This window comes from Pongo pygmaeus, chromosome 2 (genome assembly GCF_028885625.2).
Source record: "Pongo pygmaeus isolate AG05252 chromosome 2, NHGRI_mPonPyg2-v2.0_pri, whole genome shotgun sequence".
Taxonomy (NCBI): domain Eukaryota; kingdom Metazoa; phylum Chordata; class Mammalia; order Primates; family Hominidae; genus Pongo; species Pongo pygmaeus.
In genome coordinates, this window is record NC_085930.1 from 51,709,794 (window position 1) to 51,732,233 (window position 22,440).

The 22,440-nt window shown below is 38.7% G+C and overlaps 1 protein-coding gene across 17 annotated transcripts in view; it reads right to left on the bottom strand.

Annotated features, from left to right (window-relative positions):
- Nucleotides 1–22,440, bottom strand: part of IGSF11 (immunoglobulin superfamily member 11) — a 301,378-nt gene that overhangs the window by 133,943 nt on the left and 144,995 nt on the right. Inside the window, exon 1 of one of the 17 annotated variants that reach the window (XM_054480106.2) lies at nucleotides 17,124–17,341. The exons of the other annotated variants lie outside the window; for them this stretch is intronic. Within the exon in view, the coding sequence (XP_054336081.1) occupies nucleotides 17,124–17,286 (163 nt within the window). The 5' untranslated portion in view covers nucleotides 17,287–17,341. Of the gene's footprint in view, nucleotides 1–17,123; nucleotides 17,342–22,440 lie in introns of those variants that run through there. 17 annotated transcript variants of the gene reach the window in all.

A 22,440-nucleotide genomic window follows, 5' to 3' on the forward strand; every position in this document is an offset into this window, starting at 1 on the left:
TAAAATATACTTTAGCATATAACTTTAGAAAATATAAATAACCCCCAGATCAGGAGCTTTCAATTTAGATAAAGCATGTCTTCTAAGGGACCATACTCAAATTCTAACATGAGCTACATAAGGCACCCCAAGGAGACCCAGTGGGATGTCATTCCTTAGCTAAATGTGTGAGCTATAAGGAGTATAAAAAATATAGGGAGGGAAAAGTAAGAAGCAATGACAAGAAAATTAACTATTTGATGAGCATCTAAAATGTGTCAAGAATTACTAAATAAAAGAGCTCTTCTCTCTCCTGATTTATGTTTTGTTGCTTCTTTTTTTTGGCTCAAAAATGAATCAATGTTAGTAAACATAGTCATCTTATGCCAGATAGAGGTAAAAATAAAATGTCATTAAAATTCTTGAGGAAAACTAGTTCCAAATTATCATAGATCATAAATAAATGTGGTGTTGATCTTCTAAATCTAACAAATACATGTGAGTTGCACTGAAAATCCAAACATTTCCTAAGTAATTTTTTAGGAGATACAACAGATACATTAAAAATCTAGCAGATGTGAGCTCTCAGTGCAAAGCATTAGAGTAATTTTAATTTTCTTCTTTGTACCTGTCTACCACTTCTAAAATCCCTGCAAAATGTATGTTATGTTTGGAATTAGGGAAGCATTTATTAAAACATGTTTACTGCATAGTAATAAAATGTCATTTTAGAGGGATGAAAGAAAGATGAGGAAAGGACAACTTATTTTACATTCAGCAGTTGGGTGGATGAGTTCTGGGTATGGAGCAGTTCTTAGGGTTCAGAAAAGACCAGACAAGATTAAGGAAAGGTAAGAAAAGGCCACAGAAATGAGAAAAAAAAAAACAAAACAGAAGAGTAAAAAGAATTGTTGTGAACAAAACTACAATAGTAGTTAATCAAAGAACCTAGTGTGATGTAAATGTAATCAAAACCCATGTCAGTGAATAAAAATACTATCTCCTTTTATATACAAAATGCATAATGAATAATACAAAACCAATACCAAGTACACACCCACTTGGTAAATTTCACCTCGCTACATACCACCAGCCTCTATGCTCAGGTTTCATCACAGTTTCATCAAGCAATGCCAACTCTGCTGCATTTCCAGCATCATTCATGTGATCACGGAGGCTCTCTTCCACCTATCCTGCTCTGGTGGACTGACCCCCACTTCATCAACTTGCACAGCAGCCAAACCAGATGATTCTCATGTTGCGTGATCACATGTCATCCAGCAAGGTGGCAATACAGTCTGCTTCCTGTCCCGTGGTCCTCTGTGTGAGGCAGGACCCCGTGAGTGACCCCTGGTCTGGCCACTGAATTGAAGCATGATGCAGAAATGGCACTGCTAATGCTTCTCAAACAACACACGGAGCAGCTACAAAGGATTCAGGTCACACAGCTACTGAACTGTGAACTGCTTAAAGGCAGGGGCTAGGATTGTCTTGCCCAGCATAACCCTGCACATAATATAGGTATGATCAACAATTACTTAATTAAACTCATCTGAAGGTTAGGGACCACACAAATGTGTGGAGCACTTTCACATGTATTGTGATCTTCACAAACGTCCCTAATAAAGTAGGCATTATCTCCATTTCATAGATGACGAAACAGCTCAGAAAGCTTATGTTTTCAGTATAAAGTCACATGGCTCTTTTGTGGCAGAACTGAAGTGTTAAAAGGCCCCTGGCTCCATGTTACTTTTTTTCTACACAACAGTACCTTTACAAGCTTGGTTATTTGGTTTATCTTAATTATATTCTACATAAGCTAAATATCAGAAAAGTATGGTAAGTTTACCAAAAGACATCTAGCCTTTCTGATTTGCATTTCCCTTCAAGCATTTAACAATGTGCTTACTACGGACTAGAATTAAAAAGGTAACTTTCATCTCCATATTATGTATCTTCAGGGACAATTATAAGGATCGCCAGGTTCAGGTTAGCACAAAGGCAACATTAAGACAGCATATCAAAGATTCTATATTTACTCAAATAAAAAGCAGCCAGATCACTTTAATAAGGGTCAGGTTTGGATTTACATTTAAGAAAGTCAAGTGAAAAACCATTTGTCACTTCTTATTCTTTATATCTAGTTTATCCTTTCACAAACTGAATGTCCATGTAGCTTAGCCAAGCCAATCTTCCTCTCTCTTTGTCTAGTTTCCATTCCCAGGACATCTTTGGAATGCACAGGGCTCTGCCTGCACAGGAGGTGGTAACACGGCACCACATTTAGAAGAGACAACTGTTCCTACCACTTTCTGTAATTCTACCCAAAAGATAAGCTAAGAAAGGGAAAGGAGAAGAAAGCAAAAAAGATACACCTTCCGAAGTAAACTCAGGATTTTGAAGGAGGGCTCTAATTTAAATATATTGTTATATTCTCAAGTGAGATAAGCTATAAAAGGTTCCTAACATATGGGGACGCTAAATAAACTGAGCTTCAAGAATTAATGCCAAAAAAACCCAAAAGACTATCTACCCATACATATATATGTGTACATATGTATGGAGAGAGAGAGATATATAATCTTTTAAATAAATGTCCAGATGTAACAGTCATAATTTGAGTAAAAAAGTTTATAAAAGCCACGGACCACATGGCATGATCTGCGTTAAATTTTAAATCTCTAATCTTTCTTTACATTCTCTATTAAGATTTAGATATAACTTTACAAGATTATGCTGTTTCAACTACATTAACTCTTCAAAACAAAATATTTCACTTTCCACAGCTATTTGCCAATCGAGCCCAAGACGTGTCTTTTAAAAATTAAACATAAGTATTTCTAATGGAGCTGCCTCCATCTCCTGCTATTCTCGCCTTATTGCTGTGCCATGTTGTCTAGCCTTCTACTAGTCAGTAGGAATTCAACTTAGAAATTCAGTAAGTCTCAGCTTAGAAATTACTTTCTTAAAGAACCCTTCTCATAAAGGACCACCATCTCCTGTCCATTTTTTTGCATAGTACCCTGTGCCTTTTCTTCTCCGCACTTACTGAAACATGTCAAGTAAATAAGCAAATGAGAAAGCAAGTGAATACATATAGTTGTATTGTTTTCCTCTTTGTAGGAGCTTTTCTATCTTATTTTTTTACTATGCATTGGCAAGCAGTGCCACTGAATGAGGTGGGGATTCCTCCCAAAGTCAGTGCATGTTCTTCTTTATTCTCACAATAAGGACACATTTGCCAGTAACTTTAATGTGACACAGGGTAGTTTCCAGTTCACTCCAGTAGGAAAGAAGAGAGAGAGAATTTTTGAGATCTTAACCAAGAAGCACCTCAGATAAGGGTGACCTACAAGCAGGGTACTGCAAAGCTCAAATTATTTGTAAGGTGCCATCTGAGATTTTTAAAAATATCAGATGCATTATATATTTTTATATGTGAAAAATAATACATGTTTTATGGGTCATCCCTAAAGAGAGGCATATGGCCTGCTTCTGCAAAATAGGTTTTATGTTCTTCTCTGGATCTGGGGGAAACCAATGCACGACTAGAGGAAGGTGCTGAACGAGAACAAAGTGACATTCCTGTGTGCCCGAAGCCTCTCAGGTTTCTGTTCCTTCTTTCCTAGGTCTCTTGCCTGCTTTGGGTCCCCAGCAAACTATACACAATAGCCAGAGAAATTACGTGAGACACAATAGCCAGAGAAATTACATGAGACACAATAGCCAGAGAAATTACATGAGAAAAGAAGATCTAGCTTCTCTAAAACCCAACGGGGAAGTACTCTTCTGTGAAAAGGTCCTTAATATCGAATTAAAAAATAAAGTACAGGACAGAGAAAGTAAAGTCCAGAACAGGGAAGGAAACTTATCCAAGCATATAAATGAAACACTGAACTAGAATTTAGGGCAAAACATTCTTCTGAAGCTACGTCAAAAAGGGGATCCTAATTAACAACAGATAACTTAGCAATTAAAAAATATTACACAAGACAGAACAATAACTCTCTCTTTATCTCTTTGATAACTTTGAGCAAGTGTTAACTAAAGATGTTCAATCTGTGATGCCCATATTCCAGAGGCCCCTTTAGAAAAGTATACCATTGCATTAAAAACACTCAGAGTACTTATTTAGCTACCTATTTTTAAGTGACATTTGAAAAATTAACACCATCAAGGTTTCTAAAAATAGGCAAGTCAGCTTTGTTGTACTTGTCAGAGATGGGAACAGTGCATCCACCCACTGCTTGCTTCTTTAACTTAACTGCTAGTGTGGTAGAGACATAGAAATACATAAAGAATAAAACAGATAAAGATAAAATTCATCTCATACACAGAATGTAAATAGCAATCGCTTCCACCCCATTAATTAATGAGTAATTTTTCAGTATCTGCTCTATGCCCACCATATGCTAGCATTCAAGAGAACACAAGAGAAAAACAGGGTATGGCCCATGTTCCTAAGAAGCTTATCATCGAGTTGGAGAAAAAAAACACTAACAGCCATAGAACAAAAATCAAGAAACAAAAAGCATTACATAAGTGCCAAGAAGTAAATATTAAAAAATAATAATAATAATCCAACACTGTAGTGACAATAAAAATAAAGAAACGTCATAAAATGACAGCTCTGTTAGGGCCGAACCATGAAAACTGGTAAAGATGTAGACTGGCGAAAAAGAGGAAGGCGACAGCTCATGTCTGAATGTAAGAGGGAAAAGTATACACAAAGAAAGAGCAGTTAGGCGGGAAGCTGAGAAGTCTCCCAGTAGACACCAGGCTATGAGGGGACTGGGCTGCGTAAAGGACAGGTTCAGGTTGGAAAACAGCGGGAACAATGAAGCAGACACAGAGTATGAAGAATCAACATGTCCAGGCCATGTATTACCAACAGCCATGGTAGCTTCCCCCGTGAAAACAGCAAGATTAGAGAGGCTTCACTGCAAAGGAACCAGAGCAGCAGGTACTAGGGCAAAGCACAAACTCAGGTGTGCAAGCAATTGGGAGTTTATTACTGTACAACTGAATTTAATCTCTGTTTTAAAACTCCTATGCTGCTGAATGGTGAAAATTAAATTTCAGTCAAGTGAGGGTAATCTCAATTTCTGGTTTCCCCTTCCTCATGGGCTGCATCTAAATTCCAAAGGATTATAAAATGCTAGATTTGTGTGGTAGAGGAATGGAAGGATGGGTGGAGGTCATCAGCATTTATCCACAAACATCTGTAGCTCTCCTACAGGCAGGTCTACCCAGATCCTTAGCTCCTTCCCTCATCCTCCTCATCTCTGCCACAAGCCTTCTGTCAAGTCTGGCTTTCTGTTGGCTACATCCATGTCCCTCTGGGCATACAGGTATCTCCTCATCACACCCTAAGTTACCCTTGCCATGGGAAATTTGCAAAGTTGCCACAGTTCCCTCTAACTAGACAGCCATCTCTACTATTCTCCAGCCACGCTGGGCACAGGGGATCTGCATGCCACCCACCACCCCTAACTCTACTTTTCTGAGGACAGAAATAACTGATTCTAATTATTCCAGAACAGCTCCCTTCATGCCTAGAATTTGACATAAAATTCAAAAGTCAAGAATTCAACTCTTCTGCAGTATGAGATATGCTACGTTTATCTTTTCCTGAAAAAAACAGTACCTATTTCCAAACAAAAGGGAAGGTATAATAGGAAATAATAATAGGGAGAGACACTGATTAAAACTCCAATTGTTACCACATCAAAATAAACTAGACATAAAGAGGACCTGAACTAGGGGATCTTTGGAAATGAAATAAGTATGTATATTTAGAGGTGCTAAATGGAAAAACTGGCAGGAATGTTCAATGGGAGTGAAGGATACTACATAAGCAAGAAAATAAAATAAATTCATGTTTCCTGCCTTTAAGATTATCAGAATCCTGGCATTATCAAAACAGAAGCCAGTTTGAAGTGGAAAGGTTTTGAATTTGGTTTTGAATTATATTCACGTACTTTTGTCATTTAAGGTGATGATTTAAAATAGCAGCAAAAAGGATATATTCTAGGAGTTGGTACTATTGCATTCTCAGTAATACACTCATTACTGTGGTTTTCAAATACTACTAGCTTTCAAACAGCTACACAGTTTAAAAAAAAAACCACAACTAATTTTAAAAGTTTTTAAAATCTTAAAGCATTAAAATCTGCTTTTCCGTTCCCACTTCTCTATTAAATAGTCTTTTCATTTGTAGAAATAGGTACGTAAGTTAATTATTTGAAAAAAAAATGTTTAGCTAAAAAGACCAAAAATAGTGTGTGGTGTCACAGCAGTATTGGCAGCTGATGCAGAACAGGCAACAATAAAGCTGGCAATAATGAGGTGCCAGCCCCACCTTCACATGCCCTGCCAAAGCCCAGGGGTGAATCCTGCTGAGCTCTGGAGCTCACAGATGTGCGTCATGCTCCCTTATGAACTAACACTCTGCCCAGATGATAACCTGAAGAAATATAAGAGGCAATTATACTATTAAAGAGCAAAAAGTACTAGAATGACTGAAGCATACAACGGGCATTTACGGCATGCTGTATTTACAGGGGCAGAAAGCAGAGAGACATTTTTATATTCTACATTATTAGGTCAGCTTCCATCAGATTAGCAAACTTCAGGGAGTGACAATCTAGTAACAGAAAATAAATACCAAAGGGGAAAACATTTTAGGTTTATGTGTAAACATGAAAAACAGAACACCAAAATTCAGGATTATGCCAAAATAAGAAAACATACCTTAAAATTAAAATCAATGTGGTTTCATTTTAATTTTCAGGTATGTTTCCTTATTTCAATAACATTAATTATTCTGAAAAGAAGTGACTGGAAGAAAAAGGGAAAATAAATGATATAAAAGTATAGTTGGGCCGGGTGCAGTGGCTCACACCTGTAATCCCAGAACTTCGGGAGGCCAAGGTAGGTGCATCACGAGGTCAGGGGTTCAAGACCAGCCTGACCAAGATGGTGAAACCCCGTCTCTATTAAAAATACAAAAAATTAGCCAGGCGTGGTGGCAAGCGCCTGTAATCCCTGCGACTCAGGAGGCTGAGGCAGAGAATTGCTTGACCCCGGGAGGCAGAGGTTGAAGTAAGCCGAGATCACGCCACTGCACTCCAGCCTGGGAGACAGAGTGAGACTCCATCTCAAAAAAAAAAAGAAGTAAGTATAGTTGCTGGATAGAAGAAACTTCTGCTCCAGTGCCTTCTCAAGCCTTGACTGATAACCTGAAAATTTTAGTTTATAATTAAGAATAAAGAATGGCATGTTTAAGATAACATATTCCCAACATCATATTTAAATCTATTCAATACAAAGATATTCAACCAAACCACCTAAAATTCAAATTATTATTGCTTTACATTGAAGACAAACATTAGAACAAAATGCATTTCTATCTTTAAGGAGAAACTCCCAAGTTCCTAAGAACAGAAAGGAAGAACTCAAGTGTCTCCTTTGGGGGATTGCTTTCACTACATCTTGACCTGGACTCGAGATTTGGGGATTTATTCCTGTCCTTCTCTCCAATTCCCAAATGGCGAGAACCAAATGGCTAATTATTCCTGTAGGATCCAGATAGATACAAGGATTTGAATGCCTGTTTCCTTTAAGTTCTGTAATCTAAAAAGCAAATGGAAAATACTAACCTATAATTAATCTCGTATAATTATGTATTTTCAACTCATGCTCTTACCACTCTTTCTATTTTGCAATGTACTTATGACTTCCTAACACACTTATTAGGAGCATTATACTTATTATGCTTCATGTCTATTGTCTTCACTCCTGGCTAAACTGTAGGTTCCGTAGGGGCAAAGATCTCCTATTTTTTCAGTATATCAGAGAATACTGCTCAATAGTTGCTGAATGGATGATTTTGCATAGTCCATGCAAATTCTGACATCCTATTAATTTGCCATTTAGAAACAATAAAATCCATGCACCTGACACATAACACATGGGTACAGGGCTGGACAGATAGATCCTCATTATTCGGGGCAGACACCATTACTAAATTTGTAGAAGCTATAGCTTAATGCTTGGGAGGTATAATTCAAGGATAAGTGAAACATTTTCAGATATGTAGCCCAGGGTTTCACTTGCATAAACAAAAAGCAATTAAAGAGTTAAGTAGCCCCTGAAGAACTAAAATATAGACATTTTCAATAAAGAATTAACATCTCCCGGTAACACTGGGATAAAGCATAGACCACACCACAAATGAATAGAGTTGGAGTCAGTGACCTTCAGGTAATGCCAGAACCTAGGTAAATTCTAGACAAAGACGCACGTACTGTGAAGGACATCAAAACCCTGCTCTACGTGGTTGTTTCCACTGGCAATATGGATATCAATTTCCTCTATTATTAATATCTCCTTTTATGTCTGTTCTAACTACTTACTTACAGTCTCTCATTCCCACTGTTTTGTTCTCTCTGCTGCTCTCTCACCCAGGATTTCTCATCCAGGGATATGCCCCACCCAGCAGAGCTTATCATATGTATACAGAAGCCAGGCCTCTCCTGCCCATCAGTACATGCCAAGCTCAGCAGTGGCTTGGCACACATAAATGAGTCCTGATCAGAACAGAATGGAGCATGGACATCCCCTAGAATTAACTGTTCTATGTATAAGGCACTGGGCATGCACCCAGAAGCTGAATCTATTCAATGCATCTAGGATAAGTCCCCTCAAAACTAAGGAAAATCATTTTTTCTGTCAAGTGCCTGGGCTGCGTAGAATTTGGTGACACCAGGGCTTTGACAGGAAATTAAACAAAGGAGTGAAATAAAAACCCAACTCATTTCTCTAACCTGACTTGTCTGAGTTCCCAAAGGCCTGGTGCCACAGCAACTTGAAATACAAAGCGGGGTAAGCCATCCTGATCTCTCCTAAAGGCCTATGCTTCAAGCACTAGCATCAACTTTTCAGCATTGCTACACTATAAACAACTATGCTAAGTACTGTAAGATCTCTTAAATAAAAATATAACAGAAAATTAGTGGTAGAACACAATTAAGATGGTGAGGTACTGAATTGGACCTTAAAGGATTTAAGACTTAGAGAACCAAGGAGGTTTCCAAACAACAGCAATCATATGTGCAAAGAGGCAATGGCAGAGATGAACACAACACATTTTAAAGACAGGCAGGACACAGGCTAGTTGAAAACAGGGTTCATCAGAAAACCAAACACCGCGTGTTCTCACTTATAAGTGGGAGGTGAACAATGAGAACACATGCACACAGGGAGGGGAACAACACACACTGGGGCTTGTCGGAGGGGCCGGGGGAGGGAGAGCATCAGGATAAATAGCTATTGCATGTGGGGCTTAATGCCTAGGTGATGGGTTGATAGGTGCAGCAAACCACCATGGCATACATTTACCTATGTAACAAACCTGCACGTCCTGCACACGTATCCCAGAACTTTAAATTCAATTTAATTTAAAAAAAAAAGAAAAGAAAAGAAAATAGGGTTCATACAGAAGAGCTATAGGAGATAAAGTGGGTTGGTCTCTCTTCAGGTGACCTTGAACGTCAAGATAGAAGCATGGTATTGTAGGCAATGTGAGCCTTTACCAAAAGTATTTGAATAAAAAAGAGACAGGGATAAAGGAGTATTTCATAAAAATGTATTTGGTGGCCACAAGTAGGTTGAATTGAAGTAGATAATAATCTTTACCTGAGAAAGATCCATTGGAAGAACAGGCAACAGTTCAGTACTAGCAATGAGAATCATCACTAATGTGTTGGCAATTGCAATTAAGAAAAGGGCACAGAGAGGGTGATCAGGAAGAACAGTCAGATGTTACGAGAAGCCTCTTCCAGGATTTGGAATGGCATGCTAATCTTACGTGAGGGTCGAGTGGCACTGCAATCTATCCTAAGAATCCTACAATGGTTTAGCACATTTGTGGTTGCAGTACCTAATCTCCTGGCCCTTCTTCAGTACAAAACACATTCCATGACTGGCTTCCCAAAAGACAGTTTTGTATATCCCAATTTTGTCTTCTCCTTTAAATTCTCCTTCCTCCTTTTCTCCAAACTTCTTAGCGTTGAAAATCTGGTGTGAGGTTTCCACCATATCACCACATCACGGAGCCCATCTTCTTTCACACTACAATCTTTCTTCTTATCATTTTCTTTATCACTATTACTTTCTTCTTTATCATGAATTAATCTCATTAAAAATATATTTGTCAAAACACCCAGTTACCATGGTGATAAGAAAGCAACATAACAGATAACAACAACAAAAAAAATTGCCCTTCTCCATTTCCTAGCTTAAACATATCTCAGTTTCTATCAATTTACCTAAAAGATTAGGCCATTAATCTCCAGTCTCTCAAAACAAGCCTAGAAATAGCTCAACCCTCCTTCCATGACCAATATACAGTGCCAGCCTCATCCTAATTGCTCTAATTACATGAAGAACAGAATGAGATACAGCAGCAGATGGCTACAGATTACATTCTGGAGAGGAAATTCTCCTCTATCTCCTCTTATTGAAGAGATTTTGCCTTCAACAAAAAATAAAATAAAATCATTTTGTTCACAAAGCCAAATATATGTTTTTTAAAATGTTATCCCACCACTTTTCTATTTCCTTCAATAATATCTTTCCTTAAAAAAATTTACTCATTTCATATAGATTTTACCAGGTGACAAATAAATTTGTAGCCCTGCTGGATTTAAAAAAAAAAAAAAAAAAAAAAAAAGATGTCCTCATAGAAAGTTGTTAGGAGCTCATATATTGAATCATATACTTCCACAAACCTGAACTATAATCTCAAAGATATGCTCTATCAAATAACAAATTTATGAGGGGGTCTTTAATTTGAGCCTAAAAGTCTCTATCCAAAACATTGTTAGCCCCAGCTTTTCACAAAAGATGAAGTGTCAACTCGTATGTTCACCGCAGCACTATTCACAATAGCAAAGACATGGAACCAACCTAGGTAGCCATCAACAGTGGACTGGATAAAGAAAACGTGGTACACATACACCAGGGAATACCATGCAGACACAAAAAAAGAATGAAATCATGTCCTTTGCAGCAACATGGATGCAGCTGGAGGCCATCATCCTAAGTGAATTAATGCAAGAACATAAAACCAAATATTGCATGTTCTTATTTATAAGTGGGAGCTAAACATTGGGTACAGATGGACAAAAAGATGAGAACAGACACTGGGGACTACTTGGGGGCAAGGGGAGGAAGCCAAGGGCTGAAAAACTACCTTTTGGGTACTATGCTCACTACCTGGGTGACAGGATCATTTGTACCCCAAACCTCAGTGTCACAGGATATATCCATTTAACAAAGCTGCACACGTACCCTCTGAATCTAAAAGTTGAAATAAAAATTAAAAAAAAAAAAAACAGAACATGAAACTGATACATGAAATAGAAGAGACAGACTTAACTAAATTCAAGTTATGTGTTCCCAGCCAGCCCTAAAGGCAGTTTAAGCTGTATGCATTTCATGGTTTGGTTATATGCCCCAGTAAATTCCTCTTTTTAACCTTAAAAAAGAAAAAAAAGATGGTGTGTCAAACTTCCAGCCACCATTTTAATAATCATCACTTCAAAGTCAACGTCCAAAAATGAAGTCAATGTCTTCTCCTTAAAAATTAGTTTGTTTTCCCAACTTGCTCTTTTTTGGTTAAAGGTAACAGGCTCAAACCTTGAAGCTATCTTTTCTAGTTCTCATGCTATTGTCTGTACTTTCAAATGGCACCTTGTATATAGGAAATCCCCAAGGCATGACCCCAAAACCACCCTCATCATTAAAGTGCCCAAAGCTCTCTTCACCTACTTCCCAATATCTTAAAGTAGGAATCTACCACTGCTGCCATGATCTGGGGTTCCAAGGAAGTTTCCATGCTGCTACAGCGAGTACAGGAAAGGCGAACAAAACTCCTGCTACTAGGGAAACTAGAGATAGAATCAAACTTTTATTCCACTCTGAAGATAGAGAACATTCTGAAAACTGGATATAGGCAACCCTTCTTCCCCGAAGTTATAAGCCTCTTGCTTCATTCCTCATATAATTTCTATGTGGACCATATTAATGTATATCAAAGTTCCTACTACCATGGCAATCTACAGTGGACCAGGAGAGATATGAAAGATAACAGGAGAGTCCATCCTTCCCTTTACCAACCCCCATAATGTAACAGTCTAACCTCAATATCAGAAATTATTTTTCATAATCATATTTTCAAAAATAGTGATAAATTCTCTAAGAAGTGAATTTCCTGTCACCCACTTCTGTAGGAAAAAAAGAGATACTGAATTTTATCAGCTGCTCTTAGGGGTCTAAGCCAGGGCAAGTTCATTTATTAATGGAAATTGATATGTGAAAAAATATTTGATCCACAGCATTAGGACAGTGATCATTTATCCCATATTTCACTTTATATTATCATAATGTCTGCTTTGAGAAAATGGCAGCAAGAAAACACATATTCCCCAGATTTTCCTTTAATGTTGCCCTGGTTTGGATCTCTAAGTAAGCCACCTAAATACTTGATTTGGACACTCCTGGGAGGGTGAGCTCAGCGGTCCCAGCACCGTGGTTTGCATAAGTTTATTTGTTGAGCTCTATTTCTGCTGCCCTCAGACAGGCAGCAACAGCTTGCAGGGCCCTTGTGGCTAAGGGCCAGGACCACATTCCTCAGTGCCCCACACTATACCTGGAACCTCTGAGGCATGTTCTAACTTGGTCTTGGGTAGTAATTCTTGAAAAAGACAATGTCCCAGCTTCAAGATGGCTGATTAGAGGCATCTCCTAATGCCTACTCACCTCCTCCATTAAGAAGAAACAAAATAGTGAGGAGAAAAATCACATTTCAAATAGATCATCCAAGAGAGAACACCGAAATTCAACAAAGTAACGGGAAACATCTAAAGCAACAAAGTAGAGGGAAGTGAGGTAGCCTGCTCAGCAGGGATCATCTTGGAACTCCCCAGTGTGGAGAAAGGGTGAGAGACCCCAGTGGTCCACATTCCCATCATGGACTACAACAATCCTAGCCAGGGGAGAGCCCTTTGACCCTCAGAGGCCTTGAAAGTAACATAGGGTGTGCCCTAGAAACCACACGAAGGCACTGTTCCAGACAGGGAGCTCACACCGAGTCCCACAAACCCAAGTCCTAAGCGGCTGCAGCACAGTGCCATTTTAAGAGCCCAGCCCACACTGGACTGTGTCCTGCCCTGCAACCAGGCCCAGGTCAAGAGTCTTGAGCAACAATCCCATCCCCAGCCCAGCAGAGGGGCGGCCACGCATCCTCATGCATCCTGAGGACAAATTCCACTGCCCGCAACCACTGCAGCTACAGACTGCTGTGGGCTGAGGTGCAAGAAAAGCCCACACCCTCCAGCTGCCTGCCTATGGCTGCCCCCAGGGGAGGCAACCAAGCTTTCTCTGATAGCAGGTCCACAGCACAGATGTTGCTGCTTCCACCTGAGCACACCATCCAGGAGCTTGGAGATTGCCTGATCCAGTCCACTGCCCGTGGCACCTGAGCACTCCTCCCAGTGTCTAGGATCAGGTCCACTCAACCTGCTACTACCACCACAGCCGGTACCCATCCCTCACATGTCACCTGCAGGTCATCAGCCCACCCAACTGGTCACAGCCACTGCCAACACTAGCACAGACCACTTGGGTTTCAGAGGGTTGTCTCACTGCTGCCACATTGCTCATGCCACATCCACTGCCAGGGGCTCAAGAACTCTTCCACCCACCCAGCCCACCACTGCCATGCCTGGTACCTGAACAAGCCACTTGGAGGCAAAGAATCAGCCTGCCTGGTCCTGCTAACACTGGTACCAATGTATGCCACCTTGGGCCCAAGGGCAGGCACAGTCAGCTCCCTGCTGCCACCACTGAAGCCTAAAGACTGGCATCCCGGATCTCAGCACAACTTCACCACAGCCTTCTCTGACAACTGTACCCTAAGCCGCCAAGGAAATCAGACACCACTGATGCTGTCTATAGTCAAAGAAATCATACAGACACTGCACTATTGCATGTACCCAGAATCAAAGCCAAAGTGCCCTACCCAACCAACACCATATATTCATCTTCAGGAAAAAGTCCTCCCCTATGAAAGCAAAATCACAAAATTGGAAGAAGCAACTGTTACACCAGATGCACAGATACCAATGTAAGGACACAGAAAACATAAAAATGCAAGGAAATATGAAACCTGCAAGGGAACATGTTATCCAGCAATAAATCCCAATCAAAAAGAAATTCATAAAATCTCAGAAAAAGAGTTCAAAATGTAGAAAATGTTAAAAAAGAAAACCTCATTGAGCTATAAGATAACTCTGAAAAACAATACAAAGAAATCAGAAAAACTATTCAGGATGTGACTGGGAAATTTACCAAAGAGATAGATATAATAAAAAAGATATAAATAGAAGCTCTCAAGAATTCATGGAATGAAATACAAAATACATTCAAAGTTTTAATGATAGACTAAACAAAAGAAAGAATATTAGAATGTGAAGACAGGTCTTTTAAAATAACACAATATAAATCAATAAATAAATAAGAGCAAAGCCCTCATGACATATGGGGACACAATAAGGCAACCAAATATACTCAAATTATTGGTGACCTAAAAGAGAATGAAAGAGTTAGAAAAACTATTTAATAAAATAACAGATGAAAACTTGCCAAGTCTAGAAAGAGACTAAGACATCCAGATACAGAAGTTCAGAGATCTCCAAATAGGCACAATGTAAAAACAATATACTTCTTTAATACATGGTGCTGGAAAACGAGATAATCATGCAAAAGAATGAAACTAGAACACTATCTCTCAGCATATACAAAAATCAACTTGAGATGGATTAAAGATTTAAAAGTAAAACCCAAAACTATAAAACTTTGGGTTTTATAGAAGAAAATTTATGGAAAACTCTTTAGGACATTGGTGTAGGCAAGGATTTTATGGCTGAGACCTAAAATGCACAGGCAACAAAAACAAAAATAGACAAATGGGACTATATTAAATTTAAAAGCTTCTGCATAACAAAAGAAACAATCAAAGGAGTGAAGAGGCAACTTCTTGATTGGAATAAAATATTTACAAACTATTCATCCAACAAGGGACTAATATCCAGAATATGCAATCAACAGTAAAATATTAATAGCATGTAAAAAGAGTCAAAGGACATATATAGAAATTTTCAAAAGAAGACATATAAATGGCCAACAGGTTTACAGAAAAAAATGCTCATCACTAATCATCAGGGAAATACAAATCAAAACCACAATGAGGTATCATCTTATTCCAGTTGGAATGGCTATTAATTAAAAAAACAAGAAATAGCAGATGTTAGTGAGGACGTGGAGGAAAGGGAACTCACACACTGTTGGTTGTAATGTAAATTAGAACAGCCACTATGGAAAACAATATGGACATTCAAAAAACAACAACAACAACAACCACAAACAGAACTACCATACAATCCAGCAATCCCACTACCAGGTATTTATCCAAAGGAAAAGAAATCAGTCTATCAAAGGGTCACCTGTACCCTCACATTCACTGCAGCACTATTCATAGTAGCAAAGATATGGAATCAACCTAAGCGTACATCAACAGATGATGAATAAAGGAAATATTTTATATTTATACAATGGAAATCTATTGACCATAAAAACAAAGGAAATCATGTCATTTGTCACAACACAGATGGAGCTGTAAGTCATTATGTTAAGGGAAATAAGCCAGGCACAAAAAGTATTGTGTGTTCTCACTCATACATGGGAGCTAATAAAGTTGATCATATGGAGGTAAAGAGTGGAACAATAGATACCAGAGACTGGGACAGATGTAAGGGTAGAGGGTGGAAGTGAGATAAAGAGAGGTTTGTTACGGGGTACAAACATACTATTAGACACAAGGAATATGTTCGAATGTTTGATAGCAGATTAGTGTGACAGCAATCAACAACAATGGTCGTATTTTTCAACACAAATAGTAGAGAGGAAATGAAACGTGCCCAACACATAGAAATGATAAATACTTGGGTGACAGATACCTTAAATATCCTGACTTAATCATTACACATCTATGCATGTAACCAAATTTCATGTATGCCCCATTAATATGTACAAATATAATGTATCCAAAAAAATTTTAAATATTTGATTTGTATTTTTTCTTACACTTTATTCTGCTATTTCTTTTTTATCTTCACAATGAGTCAACCTAAGAAGTACATTTTAAGAAGTCACATTTTCTTGTTAAGTGGTTAAAGATACTTGAAAACTCATTTCCCAGGAATCAAACCCATTTACCACTTTATGTGGTATGTGAGGGAAGCAGAGTAACATCTGGGACAGTGGTTGACAACACTTTGCCACTCACCAAGTTTCACCTCAAGGATCACTTGTGTTTATGAGTGAGCTGAGTTCTGACTACATCTTCCACTGTAGCAAATTCTTATAATTATTTTATGTTGCTTTGGCATCCATTTTATTTTATTTTATTTTTATTTTGAAACAGGGTCTCACTCTGTCACCCAGGCTGAGTACAGCGGCGTGATCTCAGTTCACTGCAACCTCCACCTCCTGGGTTCAAGCAATTCTCCTGCTTCAGCCTCCCAAGTAGCTGGGACTACAGACACATGCCACTATGCCTGGCTAATTTTTGTATTTTTTGTAGTAGAGATGGGGTTTCACCATGTTGGCTCAAACTCCTGACCTCAAGTGATCTGCCCGCCTTAGCCTCCCAAAGTTCTGGGATTACAGGCATCAGCCACTGTGCCCAGCTTTTGGCATTCATTTTAAACATAAGTTGAATTTTTTTCGTATCAGAAGGAAGGGTAAGTCATCCCTGACACAGTTTCCAGTTCTTCACCTCTTCCCTGTTCCTCAATGTGATTGATCCAGATATCTCCCTTATATAACTGCCTCCTGGTGACCACTTCCCTGTGGAACAGCTAAACACAGCCTATTTGACTTGCCCCACTGACCTCCACACCCCATACATACTGTGCAGATATGCCACAGTGACCTCCTCTCAGACACAGCATGCCTACATAGAACTTGTGCCTGCTTCCTCTAAACCCACCAATTAGAACTCCCTGTGGGAAACTTACTTGGGTAACACCACGGACCCCAGTAAAGACTTCGACCCACATGTCTATCTCTTTCTGTCTTGTTCCCAACCGCCAGTTGAGAGTACATGTCCTGGATGACTCCCCTTCCTCCTACTGGCCCTGAGGTGTGCTGCCCTCTTCTTTCTGGGTCTGTAAATAACATACACTGCTTCTGTTATTTCATGCCTCCTCTGTGTCTCACTTGACCAACACAACCAAACCTAACTCTCTGCCCAGTCATGGCTCTCCTAGAGAGTGGCTATCTCATACGCTGGACACAAGCGAGGCACAAACCACAAAGGTACCTGCCAGTATATTCAAGTTCCCTGTAAGAGGGAAACCTGGTCATGAGTTAGACACTTAGGTTAGACTGTCCACCAGGATAAAGAAGTATCATGTAAAGCCACTTTGTAAGCATCTAAGACCATCTCCCTTGGACCCCCATCAGGGCAGAGCTAGAGTTTCTAGCAACTCTCCAGAGAGAGACCTCAATACCAAATTAGAGGAAAATACAACATCCACTGTGCTTCATTCTTAGCCTGCATTTAAAGCCCCCTCCTTTCCTCAAAAACTTAATTGGAACTCTTATGTTTTCTCCTCCATACCTTTTGATAAAATCTTCTCCCAAAAAAGAGGAGCTGATAAACTCATTCACTAATAAAATTAGTAATGACCACTCCAGAATATAACTGTTTCGCATTTAGAAAGATGTAAGAAGCTTTAAAGAAAGAAAATTCTATTACAGGATATGGGACAATAAAAAGAAGGACAAAGGGTTTTATCACCAAAACATGCATTTCCTCTTTTAACCTTGTTTCTGTGTCTTCAATAAAATCCTCCCTCCTCCTTAATATCATTAAGGAGGATATCTTAATGAATACCTTAATTCACTGAAAAGGCCTTCTCCTAAAAATGACCCCTCAACAGTTTGTTGCATTTAGTATTCATCTACCAATATTAGTCATATTAATCTACACAGGCTAGATTATGCCTTGACAGCACAATGACAAACTCTCAGCAGTTTTACACAAAGTTCATTTCTTGCCCATACAATGTCCTCGATGCATCCAGAAGCTACATTACAAATGGTGATTTAGAAATTCAGTCTAGTATCACCTTGTGAATCCATCATCTCAACATGCAGCCTCCACAATCCACATGGCAAAGGGCTTTGAGTCATAAATGACACATATCACCTCTACTTATAGTCTACCAGTTAGAATAAGCACATAGCCCCAACATAATTGCAAGGAAGGCAGAAAAAAACAGCTTAAGTTTGGCTCTAAAGATGAAAACAAAACGGGACTAGGTGAACATGTAAGCACTGCCTCTGTCACAATGAGATATTTACTGTATGTATAATTAACTAACATGTGCCTATAGTTGTCTATAAAGACACACTAACATGTGTCTTTATCTGTATTAACATCTTTAATATTCACAACTAACCCAGGAGATAGGTATTATTAATATCCTCTCCAGTTTACAAATAAGGAAACTGAGGTTCAAATAAGTTAAGTAACTTACCTAAGTGTGTAAGTGGGCTAGCTGAGATTCAAATCTAAGAAGTGTGCTCCAGAATACATTATGGCATATGGCTTCTCAAATATACAAGACACAGTTAAAGACACTGGCCCTCAAATATTTGTAGAGCTGTCATATGAAAGAAGGGTTTAGATGTAGTCTATAAGTCTTAAGAACACAAAATAAAGACGTAATACTGAGATTAAAATGTAAGCAGAGTATATTTCTGAGTACCTACTATGAGCCAGGCACCATTCTAGATATTGTACATATATCTATCCAAGCATCAAAACACTTCAAACGATGTGGGTACTATTATTCCAGTTACACAAATGAGAAAACAGACTCAGAGAGATTAAGTAACTAGACTAGGGTATTACACAGAGCCAGTATTTAATCCCAAATCAATCCAGCTTCAGAGCCTAAGCAATTTTCCACTATATCTCACTGTTAGTTATTCAATATAGATATAGTAGATGCAAATCCCACTCCATAAATCACAGGGGTAAAAAAAGTAATATAATTCTTTTTATTTTTTTCTATGACTAAACAATTTCAGTTGTGAGTCTCCATTTAGTTGAGAGGCAGAAACTTAATCTTGGCACACTTCCTCTCAGGTCTTTCTGCTTTTTTAGCTTCCATCAGTGGGTGGGGTGAGTCATGGTAGGGGGAAGTCCACTCTCCTCTAGAATTTATCAAACCTGCCTAGGGGGTTCAAATACAATCCCAGTATCTAGGTTCGTTCAACCCCCTACCCAGCTCTCCTTCCTCTTCTAGTCTATAAAATCTTTTTTCTTGACTTTTGTTTTTTCAAATTCAGTTTTATAGCCAGACTCAGGCTTTGTAATTTCTGAAATTCAAAAAACAAACAAACAAACAAACAAACAGACATTTGCCTGTTTTTTACATCCTGCTGAAGTGTCCTTCCCCTCCCTCCCCTTATAACCAGAAAAAGTAAAGCCGTCAGAAGGTTGCAGAAAATAACAGGAATAGAAAGCACATTGGTTAATGTATCATGATATCACCATGTTACGTAAGGAAGGCCCTTCAACAATTAATGTTGCTGAAAATGAAATGAACTATATGAGATCATGAACCTCCCAGTCAATACAAAATGTATCTAAGAAAAGAACGGCTGGTCAGTAGCTAGAACATTAAAGAGGTTTAAAAAATACATATGAATTGGGAGTAGGGTATAGTGATTGGATCTGGGATGTTTTATCTTAATGGATAGAAAAAAAATAGAAGGAAGGGAAGGAGGAAGACAGACAAACCCATAATTTCAAGGGAGCCAGAACAGAATGGCTGATTTTCTATGTAAATTCAAATGAAAGAGGGTAGGAAGAGACAGGTTACCAAAAATCTCAATATTGACAAGAAGACAATTAAGGAAAAATATGTATAGAAAGTAAAGGAATAAATCAAGAACATCCAAGAATATGATTTCCTAAGGTCTCCTGAAATAAAATGAAGTGTACCCTCCACGCTGAGAAAAGAGGAGGGAAGGGTAAGGGAGCAAGGTGAAGGTGTAGAAGATTATCCCAAAAATGCAGTGCTGCAAAAAAACTGACTGAAAGCTGCCACTCAGTGACACCTTGATTCTGATCTAAAACCACAGAGCCCTTCCAGGAAAGAAAAGGCAGGATGAGTCACGTGAGAAGATAAGAAGCCACTGCCACCAAGGCATTTACATTTATCCCTTCCACAGCCTAAGGAATACATCCTGACTTTTTCTAATAATTTTTTCTAAACTTCTGTCTGAGATCTAATAATGAAATAATAATAATAATAAATTACTTTAAAGCACTCCCAGAGGCATCAGAATATATGCTGAGCCACATTAAAATGCAGCTTGGAGTTATGAAAAGTATCACATTAAAATTTAAAACCCTTCAAAATTCAATCTTGTTTAATTTCAAAGCTATATCTCAAATCAAAAGGCACTATGAGAATTGAAAGAGAAAAGGGAGATAACAATATTCTATCTCCATTAATGAGAGAATTGAGGTAGGAGGGAAGGGGGGAATCTACTGGATATTTTTAACGACAGCTTCATTTGTGACATATTCTAAATTTCTGTCTCTGTCACAATGCAAAGACAAAGCGATCATTCTACTTGTTGTTTCTAACGTCACTGTCATCAATGAAGACTAATGTTAAAAAGCTGTGTTTCTGGCCTTGACCTCTGTGAAGCCCCAGACCTACCTATCAAACTGCCTGCCGGTCTTCCCTCCCCTTGGATAACATCCCACAAGCAGAACAAATTCAATTTGTCTGAAACTGAATTGATCATCTTTTCCCCAAAATCTGATCTTTATTTGCCATTCCAATTACATATACCCAACAAAACAACCTAAGAGAGTCACCCTTGACACTTTTTCATCCTTTACAATGAAACTATCACTCATTTTACCTCCTAAGTTGGTCTCCTCCTCTTTATCCCTCTGCCATTTGCTCTTTCAGTTTAGCCCCTTATCATCTCTCCTCTGAACCCCTGGCACCAGCTTCTTGATATGTCTATTCCTCCTTCTCCCTTGTCTTCCTGCAATACATTCTGAGCACTAGCACCAGAGTGATTCTTAAAAAATGCTAATTTGATTTTGTCACAACCTCAGTATAGAGCCTTGAAACGAATGGCCCCCATTCTTCATAGGATATAAGTCAAGTTTCTCAGCACGACAAAAAGGACTTCCATGGGCTGGCCATTAACAGCTTCCCCTCCTGCCACTTGTCATGTCATAATCTGCAATTAAGCAAGCCTGAACAATTTGCAGTTACACTTGTTAGGCAGCTTCATACTTTATCTTCCCTCATGTACTTCCCTCTGCCTGGAATGTGTGCCCTCTCTTCAAGAAGCCACAGTTCAAAAATCCTTTGCTTTACCTCCCTGACTTTGTGCCACCCTTCACTCCTCTCCCGCTGAATGAGAGCAAGTGCCCTCTACCTTATGTGCAGAGGAACCAGTCATGCCTCTAAAGCACCCATCACACCCCATTTAAATGTCTATTCACTCATCTGTTTTCCTCATTAGACTGTAAATTTCCAAAAGAAGCTGCCTTCTCTACTCACAGGGCCTGGTATGCAATAAATGTGCATTGAACTGAACTGAATTTTATTCATTAAGTGCCTCAATTTCTACTTTATACTATCTGTAACATTTTCTGTTAGTTTCTAATATAGGCACAAGTGGGGAATTTATAGTAAATAATAATTTGTATGCTCAATTTAACAAGAAAATGGAAAGGAGCTTTTACTAAAGTGTTCCCCAGGTCAGCAGTGCATGGTGCCAAGTACATACTTTCACCATGTTATTTAATATGTAATACAGCCATGCATGTTAAGCAGTGGCTATAGTCTGTTTTCACAGAGAACGAAACTACAGCTTAAAGGGGATAGTAAACCCTTCCAAGATTATCTAGCTGGAAAGGATGGGTTCATATTGAAATATAGGTTTTACATGTATACACTAGTGCTTCTCAGGTAAGAAAGAGAAGAACACAGAAATTGAGCAAAAAGAAAAGGCAATACGAAGAATAAATAAAAGAAAATTTTCTAAGTTCTCCTCCAGTCTCACAACTTCCTCTTTTCTCCACATCCCTCAGCAGAATATGTGACTCTGGGTAATCAGGTCACTATAAGACCATAGCTGTTGCTTAGAACACAGTGTTAAAGGAGAGTTATGGTTAGCAGTTCCATAAAGTTATGCATTAATTAGTTTCATTTATCTAGACATCTGTCCACTAAACCCTTGCAACCTATTTCACAAACACATGGACCAGGAAAACGTGTGGAA